Source organism: Lissotriton vulgaris, chromosome 4_1 (assembly GCF_964263255.1).
Source record: "Lissotriton vulgaris chromosome 4_1, aLisVul1.2, whole genome shotgun sequence".
In the NCBI taxonomy this organism is placed as follows: domain Eukaryota; kingdom Metazoa; phylum Chordata; class Amphibia; order Caudata; family Salamandridae; genus Lissotriton; species Lissotriton vulgaris.
The window spans coordinates 171548508-171566221 of NC_141691.1; the positions used below are offsets into that span (position 1 = coordinate 171548508).

Here is a 17714-nt window from a genome sequence, read left to right on the forward strand (position 1 = left end):
GATAGGACATAAGAGTCTAATATCCCTGAACTCAGAATTTAATAACACATCTTTTAGGAAAGGTTGTTTTTAAATCCTGTGTTTGAGAACAGCACTTTTAGAAAGTTGCTGTTCTCTTGTCTGACCCTTCTGTGTGCCTTGGCCTGTTTGTGTATTGACTGTCTGGTTTGAGAGTGACAGGGGCTGGGGATTCCCCAGGAGGCTGGCGGAGTCAGCCCTAGGCTGAATGACTGCATTTGCAAATTGAGTGGTGGGAGGAGATAGCACCTGGGCCTGAATAGGGCTGTGTCTGGCTTCCACAATTCTGGCTCCACCTCCTGCTGGGCGGCTGACAATCCCGCCCCTCACTCTGAAAGGAAAGGAGAAGCCAGGAAAACAAAGTGCTCAAGAAACACCCAGAACTGGTTCAGACCAGGCTCAGAGCCCACTTGCACAAAGAGAACAAAGACTTTTTAGGGGTATAAGTACAGAACCCCTGGCAACAGAAATTTAGATCATCCTGGAATCAAGAAGCAACCTCTGCCAAGGAAAAAGCTGAAACTGAAGAAGGAAGATTGTCCAGCTGTTGCTCTGCTGGATTTCCATGCTATTGCTTTGCTACCAAGGAGAGAAGAAGGACTTTGCTTTGTGCTGTGTCCCCTTGCTTGAAGGAATCTCCAAGGGCCTGAGAAGAGCTGGCTCCCTGTTCTGAAGTCCCAGGAACAAAAGGACTTCACCCCCAGCTTCCCCTGAGCTCTACTGAGAGAGCTCTGTCCTTCCTGGAGTACGTGGCCCATGTGTGGTGCCTCTGGAAGTTGTACCTGTGCTGGGAAGCTGGAAAGCAAGATTTGAGAGTCTTTGCTACAGAATAGTTTTTGCATCACTCGCTGCGGAGCGCATCCCCGACAGTGCGAGGAAATTCCCACCACTACGAAGGCTGAGATCGTTGCAGCGCCTGTTGCCGCTGCCAGAGCCGTCGCATCCTTCGTTTGCGGGACGCACCAGACCGGTGCGGAAGACTAACATCGCTGCGACTGTCGTCGCAGAGCCTGTCATCGCTGGGTAAAAAAGCCGCACCGCGTGCTTGTGGACCGCATCACGTCGCTGCGAACATCGCCTTCCCAGGGTCTCAGGAGCAACGCATCGCTTGTTTTTCAATGCACCAGCTTCTGCTTTTGGAACTTTGTCGCAACTAAAGGTACTGTGTCCGAAACGTGACGCAACTGTGAACTTTTCACGCAACTGTGGATTATTTCATCACAACCTAAAGAACTTTTATTGCAACCTTAAGAACTCTTTTGAAACCATATTCTTGAACTGTGTATGTTGGATTTTTGTCGTTTTGGTCTTGTGTAGTTTAGATTAAATACCTTTATTTTTCTAAACTGTTGTGGAGTCAGTTTGTGGTGTTTTCACTGTGTTACTGTGAGTGTTGGTACAAATACTAAACACATTGCCTTCTGATTAGCCTTGACTGCTCGTGCCAAGCTACCTAGAGGGTGAGCAGGGGTTATGGCAGATGGTTTCCTCCTTACCCTGACTAGAATCAAGGGTCCCTATTTGGACAGTGGTACCTACCTCTGCCAGCTAGAGACCCACAGTTCTAACAGGCGCTATAACAGGGGCTGACTACAAGCCCGTCTAAGTATGTATGTATGTAGATGTGTATTTTTAAAAATTTGTTTTTAAAAACAAAAGGTCTTGGCTAAGGCTAGACCAATAAAGGTGTATTCTTTAATTAGCTAGGAGTAAAGCATAAAGAGGTTAGAAAATATTACGATCTCAACCTTTCTGTTTGGAATTCAAACCTAGCTTGGCACTCTCACATAGGAAACCTAAGAGAAAAGATAATCCATGCCAGTGAGCCAATACCTGAATCTGGAAATTGGGGATCATTTAGTCATCAATGAATGATCATAGTATTGCAGAAAAAGCGATTCTAACAGGGAGTCATTTGTTGTAATCTTTCAAAAGAAAGGATACTCCCCTACACAATATATAACTAATTCACAATACTTGATATATTGATTAGCGTCTTGAGACCCTCGCAGGTGAGTAACTCGCTCTACAAATGTATTGATTGATTGATTACGTTTTAAAATGTTTTCGGGTATCGCCAGGATTTCCAAGGAATCCGTGTTTGTCTATGGAGTGAAAACAGAAATATGGAGCTATTTTTAAATGTCCAAGAATCCCTGCCTGTAAAACGTTTGTTTTGAGACTTTCTTATAATTCTGAAGCTTCCATCTAAATTTGAATATACTATGCCACAACTCATGATTTCCCAACTAGGCCTGGGGCAGACTAATGTGTTATTATCAAAAACATATTTTTCTACAATTGATAGCCAAGAAATACAACCAGAGATTTGGGAAGTCGTAGTCTGCCCAGGACAGGAACTACGGCCTCAGACTTGCTGCTGAGCCCAGGAGGCGGGGCCAGTGCCATGCAGCGCTTAAAAGAAGCCCGCAGGGTGGGATGCTGAAACTGCCAGGGACAGGGACTGTGGGTCCCAGACTTGCTGCTATTTGGCTCAGGAGGTGGGGCCAGCACAGTGTGCCCACTTAATTGGAGGCACAGAAGCCCACAGCGCGGGATGCTGAAACTGCCTTGGACATGGATTATGGGTCCCAGACTTGCTGCTGTTTGGCCCAGGAGGCAGGGCCAGTGCTGTGCAGACATTTAATTGGAGGCACAGAAATCCTCAGCATAGGACGCACCCGGGTGCCTGCCTCGGCGAAGACCGGGCTAAGAGCAGGCCTGTTGTCGCCAGTCATCGTCTGGTGGAGGCTGGGCTGTGCCACCCCTCTTTCATTCGGGATGCTCCAGGTATTTCTGGGTATTCTAAAATGTTGTGTTCAGCTGTTAGTTCAAAGTGGGGAAATGAAAGCCTTTCGAGAGCTGCTCTAAAGCTGTCCTAGGCACCATGCTTGAAGAATTTTTACAAAGGTCATTTGGAGTTATCAACAAAGGGATCAAGCTTACAGAAAATCATCTGTCACTCTCCTCTCCTTCTTTCACATCCTCTGGTGCACCTTTGGCCCCCCATGGGATTACCTGCTGACAACAGAGCTATAGTTAAGTGTTCATACTTGGGAGTGGGTGCTTCAAATACACCTGCTAGTGCCCCTTTTGCAGAGTTGGAGGAACCACAGCTTCAATCACAATTACGTGGTGTTGCATCTAGGTGTCTAGTATGCAAAAGAAAGAAAATCAAAGAGGTTGCGTGCTTCCACTTTTTCCCCTTATAGGGCCACAGAGGCGGTGGCAAAGGACAAATTAATGAACTCAGTGAAGGACCTATGCAATAATTTTATGGAGCCTTTGTTGGGCAAGTTAGAACCAAGCTATGAGCGTTTGGAGGCTATTGAACTATCGTTATTGTAAGATTAACTCACTTTCTCTCGTACAGCAGTGGGTGGTGGTGCCATCTGCCGCATACGGTGGATACCATTTCTAGCTCCATGCCCCCTTTAACAGAGCCTATTCCCACCGAGTCCGCAGGAAGTAATTCCCTAATTAGAGCGCCAGTTAATAAATTCAGTGTGGCCTCGTGTGAAGAGGCAAGAATGGACATAGCAGCATTGGGTGGGAGAAGGGAAAGAGGTGGGGAAGAAGGTGGGTTTGCGGGGCACCAAAGATCATGAGGGATGCCCCAATAAATGAGCCAAAATCAGTATTGTTGAATTTGCCCCAGATGCATGCCCATGTGTGATTGTGTTGGCAAATGTGCCTTGAATAGCTGCTGGCTCAGATGAGGAGTTGTTTTTCCAATTGAAGAATTACATCTTACACTGGTTGCATACTTTCACTGGTCTATCTTATCGGATGCGCCCAGCATTTTTATGGTCAGAAAAGTGGGATGAAGGCAGTTGTGTTATTGTTAATTTTAGGTTTCCTAACATTGTGCAAAATTTACTGGCCAACCATCCTCAATTAGGTGGGTCAGGATCTAACATCTCTCTCCTCCAACTGAGCTTTTTCTACCACCACTTGAGGCACAGCTGTGTGCCTGTGCCAGAAATAACTCAATTGCCACCATTGGGCCCAAGTGCTGGTAGAATTGGTCCTTATGTGAATTTTTCTGGTCTGTGTGAGGTACCTTCCATCTCTCCCAAGTGGATTGACTGCACCCTGGAGTAAATCATGCAGTCCCTCCAGCCACTGTGCACCATAGAAATGGGCCATCCCATTGTGCTCCTTAAAGTAAAATCAAAGATAAATTACCCCTATTAGCTTCCGATTGTGAGTTTAGCCCCTCACCCAATAGCGTAGGTATTCTGGACTCTCAGTTGGTGGGGGGAGAATCACTTTTTATCGGACTAGTTGATTATCCATTGTTAGATGCGACAGAAACTGAGTCACTATCCAACCCGCATCGCTCCAGCAAGCTATTTTGAGCTGGTATATTGCAGATATTAAAGGCAAGATAGGTGATCCCGATTGGGGTCAGTTTCTTGATAGTCACCAAATCTATTTATTCCAAGAAACGTGGGCTGCTGAACATGTGTATCATGGTGGTTGTAAAGGTTTTAATGTCCCTGCTTTTAAATTGCCTGCTGAGCTTCCTTTAGGTGGGTTGCTCATATGGGTGTCTACCTCTTTATAATGAGTTGTTATTATGTTTCATTCGGTTTCTCTGGACATCCAAGAGCTAATTTTTTCTTGCACAATGTCTAAACATCTCCTGTTGATTAACGTATATGATAGGAGTTGTAGGCACAAGCAAGAATCTTCCATTTTTTATCTACTGGATAAAATACAGGTAGCTTATCCAGAGTGAAAAAAATAAATAAACCTGGGGTCTACTATTGAGTGAATATATACTCTAAAGTTATAAGACTTATGCCCAACAGTATGGTGCAAGGTAAATTACCTATCAGTCTTAAACAGAATGCTCATAATCCAACACACATAACCACCAGTAACAGTAGGTGAGACCCAATGTCCAGAGATGGATTCCCATCAAAGTCTTGTTAATGATCAATATTATCATCTGGTCATCCAAAGTTTGGGAAGGTGTGTCTCTAGATCATTGAGACAATATCCATACCCACCATGAAAGACAGGGTTTCGACCCGCAATTACTCATAGACCATATGTATGATCATTAACTGGGAACAAGTGCAGTGCAAATAAACAACGTGAGTGTGAGATTAAAAGTAGAATAGAGGACAAATAACAAAAACCTTTAATAGCTATTGGTCTCTTTCTGATTAAAACCAAGAACAGCGCAAAAAAGCAGTTTCACCAATTAGCTGCTTAAGGGCATATTGATCATTAACAAGACTTTGATGGGAATCCATCTCTGGACATTGGCTCTCACCTACTGTTACTGGTGGTTATGTGTGTTGGATTATGAGCATTCTGTTTAAGACTGATAGGTAATTTACCTTGCACCATACTGTTGGCATAGGTCTTATGACTTTAGAGTATATATTCACTCAATAGTAGACCCCCAGGTTTATTTTGGATTTTTATAGTAGATATTAGGGGATTGTAACCTGGGCAGGTCTCCCTGAGACCCTCCTACCCTGTATGTTATATAAGCTTATCCAGAGTCCCATTATGTTCTTGTGGCTGGCAATTTCAACCTCACATTTGAACCGAACGGTATTTCCCAAAATTTGTCCAGCAATGAGGACTTAATTTGGGAGATTCCCGAAATTATTTATCCAGTGAGGAGGAATCTTTCTGGGCTTCTCTTCAGGTGGTGGAACTTACTTTGACACATGACGTTCCCTCCTGCAACGGCCACTCATTTTCCAATCAAAATCCTGCTCCGGCCTTTCAAAGAGGATCGTACTGCAGCTCTGTTGACTACATCCTCCTGGATCTGAGACTTTGGAGTCAAATGGGTGACATGATGGTTTTGGAGCATGACAAGAGCGACCATAGCCCCCTGGTACTCAAAATTAAGCAGCTGACTCCCTGATCTTTCTCCCACAGCTAGATGGACACCAGAAGCAGTTAGAAGTCACGAATAATCATAGAAACATTAAGCAAGAGGTAATGAGTTCTTCCCCCAACGTTGTCTCTAAAATATATTCAACTCTTGCCTCCCATATGGAGACTAAGTGGCATATTATCAAGACAGGCGATTCAATTATCGCCGCTTTAGCGGCATGAAAATGCTGCTAAAGCGGTGATAATTGGCTTGATAATATGCTCTATGGAATTCCAATTGAAGCCCATGTTAGATGTGAAGATAGCAGCCGCAAAAAACATTGCCAAGGATGACCCCGGCAACTATCGCTAATGAGATGCAGAGTAGGTTTTCCAGAGCAAAAAGCTGCGACAACACCACACCACAACATTCTCAATGACCAGCCTGATTTGCGATAAGATCACAAAACATGCGATACGGTGCGTTAGCACCAGGAAACTAACACCTGCTCCGACCTGGTGCAAAGTCGGACTACAACCTGCACCACAAAACGAAGCCCAGCCCAGAGCCACACCTGAAGAACAACAGATGCCATGGAGCCACAGAGCATGCATCCCGGAGCCCTAAGAGGGCAACAACACCCACCGCCAGCCCCTCACTCCGGCCCCCACCACCCACAAGGCCCCACTCCAGGCACCCACCCCTGGACAAAGATATGTCACATCAACCACACGGAATCATATACAAAATAACCCGCATGATGTCGCACAATAACATCTAGTGACATACATGTGTCTTCACAAAAATGAGCATCACACATTCACCTTCGAAGCAATAAATGATAATTTATTAAAACAAACACAGAACAGAAATGAAGACATATGTCGGCTCCCCTCGGGACAATCTGTAGGTCACAGCCTGCAAGACAAAAATCATGATGAGAAGGTGTGTCTTGCTCACATCAAAGTACAGAAAGAGAGCGAAAGAGAGGGAGCGAGAGAAAGACGGACAGAGAGGGTGAGCGAGAGAAAGACGGACAGAGAGGGTGAGCGAGAGAAAGTTAGGGTCTGGGGCAAGGTTTGTGCTCAGCTCAATTGTGCATGTTTGTCATTGTGCCCATCTCCCCCTGTCCCCCCGTCCCCCAGTCCCTGGTCGTTACTCAACCTGGTGCTGTTGTGCCCGGTCCTGTTGAGCAGTGTCTGGTCCCCCAACTCCTGCCACTGTCTCCCCACTGATGACTGTGGACACCATTTCCTCCAAGTCGTCCAGCTCCTCCTGTGGCTCTGGGCCCCCACCTCCAATCTGCATTGCTGCCTTCTGGTTGTTGGCGAGTTTCAGCTTGGTTTTTCGCTTGACATCATTCCAGCGCCTCTTGACCTTGTCCATTGTCCTCTTCAGCACTCCTGTTGCATTCACCTTGTCCATGATATCCTGCCATAGTCCATTTTTTGTTGCCAATGACACAGTGGAGGTGGCGAACAGTTGTTGATGGTGTTTGACCACCTCCATTATCAGGATCCTGTTTTCCTGCGGACTGAAGCGCTTCTTCCTACTCTTCTTCCCCTTGGCCTTCCCTGACCCGAGGTCCCAGGCAGGTGCTCCGGGGGGCTTGTGGGGTTCGGGTTCTCCTCCGTACTTGCTCCGGCAACATCCATGGTTCTTCTCTGTTGTTTGGCATTTGTTTGTCTGTTTTTTTTCTACTTTTGGTGATTGTTCCTGCCTGACACGTGTCAATTGCAGGCCTGTGGCTGGTTTGCTCTGTTTTGTGTATTGCGATTGGCCTCATCCCAGCTTCTTTTGCGTTCATGTTTCACATTTTTGCGGAGTGGCATTGATTTTAATGCGGCCATTTGACGCGTTGTCTGGTGACCATCACATGGTACCACCGTGTTGTGAATACCTGGTTAACACTGCGTAAATTTACCGCGATGGACTGCGATGTTGAGGGTTGTGTTAAGTAACTTTTGTGATGGTTATCACACGTTCTTGAGAATATACCCCTCAAGTATCTAAAATATACCAAACACTTGTGACCAACAGCCCCACGAATATTGACTCCCTGCAGGCATCATGGGATGCTGATGGTGGGCCGTTTATGAGGATGACTGGACAGCGTCCCTCCAATCCGCACACAAGGCGGCAATCTCAACTATACTGCGATACATTCACTTTAAGTACTTACACAGGGTGCATTTTACCAGGCAGAGATTTTGAAGAGCAGGATTGATTGCTTCACCACATTGCCTCCTGTGTCAGTCGGAAGAAGGCACGTTCATACACACAGTCTGGACCTGTCCCGTCCTATATCGCTTTTGGAGAGGGGTACTGGCGTGCTTGGGGGAGGCTCATGAGATCCCCCTAATTCACAATGTTTCATTGCACAGATGGGGTGGGCGGAAACAAATATAAAAGACATCTTCTCTTCCTCGGCCTTACTATGGCCAAATGTGACATTGCCCAACAATGGAAAGCAGAGGGATTTCCCTGAGTGTCCCTCTGGAAGGCTGGCATGGACCATGCAATGGGCCAAGAATTCCCGGTCTTCGTGGCAAGGGCCTGCCCTAAAAAACATACGAAAATCTGGACTAGGTAGGCTGCCTATAGAGGTTTCCCCATCAAAACATATGATGTCACAGATGGCTTGTCTGAAGGTGAAACTACTACAACTGTGTGAAGTCAGGAAAAAAGATCAGCTGATTGGACATGACAGCTTTGATGAGGTGTATAAATGTAACTGTGATTTAAACCGGGGCACTGCATGTTATGGGTTTATACCAGGGTTATGGTATACTGTTTCTTGTATTTACTCTGAGGGGTTTAAGAAAAGATGGGATATTGTCATTGTATTGAGTCTATGTTTGCTGACATTGCTTGTCTCTTGTCACTTGAACACTTGGAACCTTTGTAAAATCAATAAAATGTGTTCCCAAAACAAAAATTCAAGCAGTCCAGACCCAGGACAGAGTCCTACTGGTTGGGTGAAATTATTTTGGTTAATAAACCCTTCAACTTCCATGCCATCATTTTATTGTAAGCTTTATAATCATTGTCAATACTAAATAATGAGATGGGGTGATATTACTAACAGATCTATGACAATCCTAGGTCTGTGTACTCTTTGTATGTGAACTAAAAATAAAAATATGTGTTAAAATCCTACTTGTTAGGAAAAGGTTTATAACATTGGCATTAAAGGCCATCTCATCCTGCATCTTTAGTGTGGAATAGCGTGTCAGTGATGGACATTATCTCTTTATGTGTAATAGGATATATCAAAGGATTACTGGCAGTTGCAGAGACTTAAAGATACCCAACCACTACCATGCAAGGCAGAACAATGGTGATATTATTCTGAATAAAATTGCCCAACAACCCTTTCTTTCTATATCATCTTGTTTATTGTTGAGAGTGTGCGGTTCGAGGTCTAGAATTTACAGAATGTTATATTCAACTTTGCTAAGCTTGGTCAGAATCATATCATGTTAGGATCATATTTGACGATGTATGTCTTAATTCAGCCTCTTTCTTCTAAGATACCTCTCATTACATTTAGTTTCAGTGCAATTCACAGTTCAACATTGTTTTACAAGGCATTTTCCAAGTAGTCTTTTTTAATGCCACAGTCGTAGGAGAACTCTGGCCAACATCATGTTGGCTGCACTATGACTATATCATGTGTCTTTCTATCTTAAAAGCAAAATTCTAAGTCACTCTTCACTCAGGAGCTCGAGACCAATGTGGTGTGAACTATTTGCATTGGCCCCATAAAATTATATTCCTTTCAGCCTTCGAGGTTCGAGTTTCTCACTTTCTCACTTCTCCTCTCCCTGAAATGAGCATCCAACTGATTTAAGAAAATCCAAACGCCATGTCAATTATAGACACCAAATGAAAAAGTGGGTTCTTCGCCCCGAGTACAAGGGAAAGAGCAGGTCCAGTCCTCCAGGGCACTTCTCAGTTCTCAGACAGCAGGATCATTTCTCTTCTGATCATCCACAGGGAGGGGATTGTTCTGTAGTGTTTGTTAGGAAATGCCATATGTATGCCTGGCATAAGCAAGTGGGTGGGAATGAACCCTGGCTACGCCATAACCAATGGGTAAGCTTAGCCCCGGAAACTTTTACCTCATGTTTGGCATTTTCTAGATGGCCGAAATCTTAAGCCACAATACATTTTGGCTCTGAGAGCTGGGTGTGGGGTGGGGAAGGGGGGGGGGGGGGGGGGAGGGTGAAGGGGGGGTGAGTGTATTATGCTTATCCTAATGATCTCCCACAGCAAACTCTGAGACAGACGTTTAGTAGAACAAAAGCTGGGTTCATCAGCAACCAAATGGTGGATACACAACAATTCAACAATTTTTTGGGCATTGGATTCTCGCCCATGAAGTGCGCACCAAGTGTGATATGTAAAACCCCAGCAGATCTTTCAAACAGGTCTTGACACTCCAGCAGGATCTGACATTGTAAATTCAACAAAAGGATAAATCAGATTGGACCGGTCTCTGGCAGGTGGGGACAAAATAGGTGTGCCTCATTCAAGGCCTAATTGAAGTTTATCAAGTTCTTAGGCCAAGACCACAGGCTATCCTGTTATGACCACAACAACACCTCACCACACCCAAAGCCTTTTTTCCATGTCCTCGGAGCAATTTTGCACCTTATTCATGTCTATTCAAATGATAATTAAATGAGAAAAAACCAGGACCCCCTGAACACTGGATATTTCAATTCCTAGGACAGGGACTTAAATGGTAGTGACAAAAACTCCTAGACAATATACGTAAAAAGAGATACGTATTGTTTAAATAGATATTTTTTTGAGAAAACATGTCAAGATACAGATAATAATTTATGAAATCTGAGTATGTTTTCTCCTTTATTTTTAGGTAATTATGTGGCTTCCTGAAGAAGGCGTTGCATACGCCGAAACGCGTGTCGAGTTAATAAAGATATTGCCACTTTTTAACCCTTTATTTATACATATTGATTAAATGTGATGTTACATATTGTGTTTTATTTTTTAAATGTTTTGTATAAATGTTATTTGTTTAGATAATATGAGAAGAAATTATTAAAATTGTAACATCTTTGAATATTTTTTTCTGTTTTCCTTGGTCTTCTTGTTGTCATAGATACTGTGTATATTGTTTGCTTTATTGACATTGCCTAGTAGTTTTTGTCACTACTATTCAAATGATAATTACAGTCTGGCAGAAGTGAGAGACCAAAATGCATATTTAGTTTTCAGGGTCCTCAGGCAGGGCAAAGGTGACTATGTAAAGGTGCTAATTCATGAATTTGGCAAGGATAACACTCTTACAGAAGTAAGACGAATAATAAATTTAAACAATGGAAGCACATAAATGCTATTACAAAGTGTCTACCTCATGGTAAACATAAAATAGATGTACTTGCATTTAATAATGTACAGACTGAATTGACAATGACCTCTTCCTGCATTCTTCTAAGAAATAACATAATAGTTATTCCACATACTTTATAGAAGCATGAAATTAGTCTAGTGCATGAAAGTTATAGATGAATATCAGCGACAAAAAGTATTCTGTGTGATATTTAAAATATGTCTTCAGTTATTGTATAGAAGCTGAGCTGAGGACACAGAGACTAGACAAGGTCCCAGCACATCAATAAACACCTTTGGCAACACTAAGATTGCCTACGAGTTGTCACAATGATGATGAGGACCGCATTATATGTTGATAATGATAGCATGTATGTAGCACATTTATACACTAGCATCTCTAAGCAATGTAGATCATGACTCCTATAACATACAGGCAAGCACACCCCTCTTCTGGCTCCTGATAAACAATCTTCTCCCCTGAAACGTATAAAATAAACTTTTCGAAATGCCCAAATATTGCAATTTGGCACGAGTTCCATGAGAGTGTAATCTGGGCTCACCTTGCCCACCTTCCAAGTCACTATGGGTTCCACATAATATAGAGTCACGTAAAACACCTTCTTAAATCTAAAGAAATAATACAAGATTGTCTGGACACATAATCTATCTCTGCCTTCATGGAAAGGAATGAAGAAAGACACAAAGGTTTTTATCTTTATGGGTTGGGCTTATGTTTTGAGGGAGGGGCAGTCTTTTTAAGACAGAAACTACTTACCTGGGGTTTACTACCAACAATTCTGTCTTCTTCTCATTCAATCACGGTCAGCCATTATGAATCCAGGTACGAATGTCAGAAAGACATTATTGCAGATTGGGGAATTGATAAGCACCCTTCCAGTGGCACAGGGAGTCATGTGGCATCCCTATATAATGGTGAATAGTGGGTGACTGCAAACATTCAAGAGTCCAGTGGCAGAGGAGACCTCAGAGGTACTCCACAATCCAGCTTGGGATATCCCAAAAATAGTAACCATACTTTACTGCTGTTGATTGATCTGTCAGAAAACTGGGACAGAGATGCAGAGAGAGATTGATTTTCAATTATTTGTATTACCATTGGAAGCTCAGTTATAGGATGGTAGCTATTAGAAGGGGATAACAATGGCTATTATAAAGAGCTAAGGCACACTTGCTTCTGCTAATGAGATGTGAATGTTATGAGGCTTTTTGAACAATGTCTGAGATATATTAATGAACAATGTCTGAGATATATTAACAGGCTGTTTTTGTGGGATTTGCTTTCCAGGGAAAAGTTATGGTGTCCCAGTAGACTGGATGGACTCAACACAGGAAGAGATTGCTTTCTGGCAGGAAATGATGTCAGCCCCCGGTGAATGGATTGAGGGATCACTTCCCCTGAGGTCTCTGGCTGGGAAACGGAAATTCAAATAAGACAAAAAGGAGGACTCTTGTACTGCAAAGCAGAGAGAGAGATATTACTGTTGAAGCAGCTGTCCGCTGCACTGTGTGCCACATTTCATCACACCTTGGATACATTAGCTGGGAAATCGGAGATGCTTCTGTTTTCACAATTAGTTGTGCTTCATACTGTGTGTCTCTGGTTTGAAAATGATAAAGAAATGCACTTTGTTGTTAAATTTACCTAAGAGTGGTCGGTTTGGGGGCTCTTCTGTGGCTATTTCAGTTTACTAGGTGCCACCTTCCTAAAATGGAAGTGTCTTATCATTCCTAAGGGGATGGAGGTGCCACAGAAAGAGTCACCATTGGCTTGTCATAAACATGTTATATAATCTTTGCGCCATTGTTTGGGATGAGTGTACCTCAGTCTGCGACCAATGGACAGCCAGTTCAGGCCACATGTCACAGTATTGTAGCTGCTTTGTTTATAAGGCCAAGTAATCCATGCTTTGTGGAAGGGTGAAATCTGTGATCTACATATGTTTGTTACTGGATGATTACAAATGTTCTGCCATCTTCCTTTCTCCCCCCCACAAAACAAATAGGAAGAAGTTTGTGACACTAACATTGAGTGCCGCAGATTCAAGGAGAGGTGTTCTTCAGCTAATGAATGAGTAGGAAAGTAGAACCGGGTCTTTCTTTTACCGAAACACACTTTAATACTGTGTGTACCCTGAAAAGGGATGAAAGATGAAACACAGCTTTAAAATCATCAAGACATGCCTGCCTTTAATAGTACCAATCATACGTGATGAGGCCTAAGGGTTAAGTCTCCTAGAGACATTGGATCACATTTCTGCTTTTCCTCTTAACCACACTGGGAGATCCTAAACAAAATACATGTTCTAACTCTTTTGCTTCATTTCCCATATCTACACAAATAGGGAGCTCTTAGAAATAGGTTAGGTTCTGGCATTAACTGCTGTATAAATACCTGGGCATTTACATAGGAAATCTATGTATAAACGAATTCATCTTCCCACTAAAATGAGGCCTCGCAGAGAAGAGGATTCTTAAGGTGTTGCCTTTAATTGCATGTATTAGTCTGATCAATCAACATAAGTTTTTTAAAGTAATAGCCACAATAGGTTTAGCCAAACTCCAAATGATAGGTTCATGCACTGGCTGTCGCCTAAGTCAAAATCCGCCTCACCAGGTCTTAGAAGAAGAGAAGGACCACACATCATGCTCCAAAGGTACACAATTGTTTTAGTTTACATGCAAAGGCATCTTTGTAGTACCGCAAAAATGGATTTGTCTATGCTGGCTTCTCATGGCACAACTGGAATTGCACAGGAGCAATACAGTTTTTTTGAGAGTGTTACAATGACACTTCTGAATGGATGAATACACATTTGTCTACCTATGGAGAGAAATTATTCCTCAATAAGTGCACTTTGCATATGTCCAGAGTAAGACTCAAAATAGATCTTACATATTTTGGGGCGTGCCGAATGTGTGTTTCTTTCTGTACAGTCTTGCAGACATCAATACAACAGTGTGAATGTGCCCTTTAAAGTTGAGTCCTTCTTCACTAAGTAACAACTGATGGCTTTATCCTTCAAGATCCGGAAAACTCTCCTCCATGAGAATTCCCCCGGCTTGACTCAACGTGGATGACAGTTTGGAAACTGTTCCGCGTGATATTTTCAGTGCAAATATAATGACAGCAGTGCGGGGAGGAAAACCCTTCAGGCCTGATTGAAAATTCACTCTCGATAAAAATTGACGCTGAGGTGTCCAGAATTTATCCACATTTTCTGTGCTGCACAGTGTGAAGTGAATGCTCTTCATTGCGGACTTCGCAAGTGAAAGCATGCAGTGCAGCCAGTAGGATAAAATTATTTAAGAATGTATTACACCGATCTGCTCCTGTGCATTAGGTACAAAACAAGGTTGGGATTCTTCATGATAATGGCAACTACATTTTTTTCTGTAAAGAAAATTTGTGGCACATTTGAAACTATGCATAAGCATTAGGTTGTTCATGGCATTCTGTAGTCATTTTGCAATCTCTTTTCCTCAATATTTTCCTGATACAAAAAACTTTGGCCTTGATGACAAGCGTGCCTGTAAAGACAGTGGACATTAACTGCTCTGTAAATAACGATTCACGCCACAATCTGAGGGGCTCTGTGCATCAAGCTGTTTTGGCTACCGCAATGCAATGAGAAAAAATATTTTTGATATAACAATGGAAAACAGGGAAGAACGTCTAGTTACAGCTGCCAAAGCAAAGAAGGAAAAGCGTAATTAAAAATAAGTGAATAGAAATGTTGAAAATGGTAAGAGAAAGTGACAGAACGCTAGAGAAAAGGGAGAACGAAAGAAAGAATTTGGTTGCAAAGGAAAACCGATTGGAGATAGCAATTTACAACAGGGAGTCTTCTGTTGATGCAGAAAGGCTGTAAAAGAGCATGGGTTGGATTATGTAAATTACACTATGCTGTGTTTGCACTGGTCTCTGCAAATGTCATTGCAGAATAACTGAGTTATCAGTGCCTGGCACCACTAGTGCAATTTATATTACATGGCCCTTAGAGTGAAAGATGAGATGGTAAAGTCTGTATCTTTAGCAGCGAAAAGAATGAGTCTGTCCTAACTGCAGCTTAGCTCCACGGCTTGCTTGGCATTAGCAGTGTAGGAGTAATAGAAGGTGCACAGAAGTAATAGGGTTGGAAAAATTAAGAAGACAAAGAAAGAAAAGTAGAGAGCTCAAGGGATGGCATGACTGATTTAAACTTGAGATGGTCAGCTTTACTGAGGCAGTAGAAGAGACAACAGGAACAACAAGCAAAAATCAGACATGGAACATTGGGCACTGCAAAGCGTGGGTAATGTAGAAAAGTAGGTGCGGATCTCCAACAACAAGAAAGTGTTGAAAGAAAAGATACAACAAAGGGTGGCCTACTGTGAACGAGTGACAGGAGAGCTGCTGAGAGGAAAGGATCATTTCATGGTGTGTAGGTTTGTTTACAACGCGAACAATAGATTGTTTTAAGTTTGTGAGATCAGGTTAAATGCGTAAGCAATTTAAAGTCAAGTTTCAGGTGTTATTCATTGATACAGACATAACTTTTAAAAATACTTTCGGTAAATTACTGGATCTAATAGATATCATAAAGCTTATCAACTGGCCTTTGGACAGCACAAAACATTTCATGGTGAAAGTAGGCTTGTCAAGAAGACTGACCTCCTGAAAACTCTAGTGTCTTTGACCATCGTGACAGAGCTGTGCATGGGCTGGTTTGGCACACTGACACACGTGACCCAACACGTTCAGGTAATTTGGATTCTGGCCTCTGCAGGACGTGAATAGAGATGTGATAGCAATTGTGGCTTGCCAACAGAATTCTTTGCCACCTGTAATAACAGCCGAATTGGCCCTTGCAGGCTGGGACCACCACCCCCAGGAAGGAAAGTGTACTTCTAGAGAGTTTAAGCCGACAAACGCTTGATGTGGCTGAGATTATTCTTTGTAGGTAGAGAAGAATCAAGTAAAACCATTTGTACCCAAGGTTAGGCATAAGTTCTGATCATGGTAGTACCCCCCCTACTCAATGACAAATAGTATATACAGATGACTTTAGTGTTATTGCCATATATAACGCTCTCAAATTGTTTATTTTCTGAAATCATCCACTTGGAACACAACAGCGTACTAGCAACAGGGAAATAACAGCATGAAGGGAAAGTAAATAATAAAGCAAAATGTTAAATGATGGAGGTTACAATTGTGGAGCGAAAAGGAACTGTATAATATATGATGGTCAGGAGGTAAGAATGCAAAAAGGCCAATGGAAAGGCAGGAGAAGAGACCAAATGAACTCCTCAGAAAAGTGGGTGAGCTTAAACTGTGGGTCAACATAAAGCACAACAAACTAGCTCGACAGGTGTTGACAATCAGAAACAGCTTTGGGGTTCATCTAGTTGGCAAACCCTTCCACCTTCAACTTTGGACTGGCGCTTTGATCATAAATGATATTCTATCAACCTGAAGGTTTGTGCACAGCAACAGGCAGGAAACCCCTAGATTTATTTACAAGGTACCCATATGATTGTTACCCCACATCCAAATCAAGAGCCTCCAAACCCCGGTTCTCAACGGATCACTTAGTTGAGTAGCCACAATCTCCGTCCGGATCATGAATAATACACTATGCATCCCTCCGCATTTTTATGCAGCCCCAGAACACAACTTAGGCCTCTTACACTTGCATCTGAAGTCCTAGATTTGCTGGTGGCAGTACAAATTATAATACTACATTCAGGACTCAATGACCATCAACCACTGATCTGACTTAGCCTTGATTGATCTAGATAGGTCTGGTTGCATCACTGTTTGTTACCAAAGGTATGTAAAAACATGACACGCCAATTGAATTCCTTATCTTCAAAACAGCAAGGGAACATTTGTATTCCTTTTAGAACAGGTTTCAGACGGAACGGTCGTCTTTTTATTATGTGTCCAAAGGGAAAACAGTTGTTCGCAGTAACCGTGGCCATGTCAAACTATTGTTGAGTGCACTAATGGCAACTCCTTAAGTTAACCATCACTACAATATATTATAATAATTGGTGTCTCCCTCAATATCCTGTTCATGAACCAGGGAGACCATAGTTTGAAATTAAGCATCCAGCCTTTTTTGAGACCCCAAATAAATAGCAACGCAGAAGAAATTAGCACAGAAGTCTATTGTTCACTGGTCCATTGTGTCGTATCAGTGTAGCCAGGGTACAGAATATTAATGCTCTATTTGGGACAGCCCTGGAAATATTAGACAACTGAGCAAGTGTTTGTTTTGTCAGAAGAAGAAATTCATAGATTCAACAGAGGGTGTAAATTGTAGGAATATGAATAAAAAATGTTTATCCTTTGAGGGAATAATCAAACTAGTCTAGCCAATAACAGGTACACAGCCATTTGATAAAGATAAAAGCAGTCACTGTCCACCCGGCATGCATCCATTTCGTGTGGACAGACCAACTGCCATGGTCCAGATGG

At 42.7% G+C, this 17714-nt stretch overlaps 1 protein-coding gene across 10 annotated transcripts in view; it reads left to right on the forward strand.

Annotated features, from left to right (window-relative positions):
- Nucleotides 1–15025, forward strand: part of LOC147718541 (synaptotagmin-like protein 2) — a 684078-nt gene extending 669053 nt beyond the window's left edge. For all 10 annotated transcript variants that reach the window (XM_086918473.1, XM_086918472.1, XM_086918471.1 and 7 more), the window contains one exon: nucleotides 12537–15025. In XM_086918473.1, the coding sequence (XP_086774599.1) occupies nucleotides 12537–12682 (146 nt within the window). In that variant the 3' untranslated portion in view covers nucleotides 12683–15025. The remainder of the gene's footprint in view (nucleotides 1–12536) is intronic.
- The last annotated feature ends 2689 nt before the right edge of the window (nucleotides 15026–17714 follow it).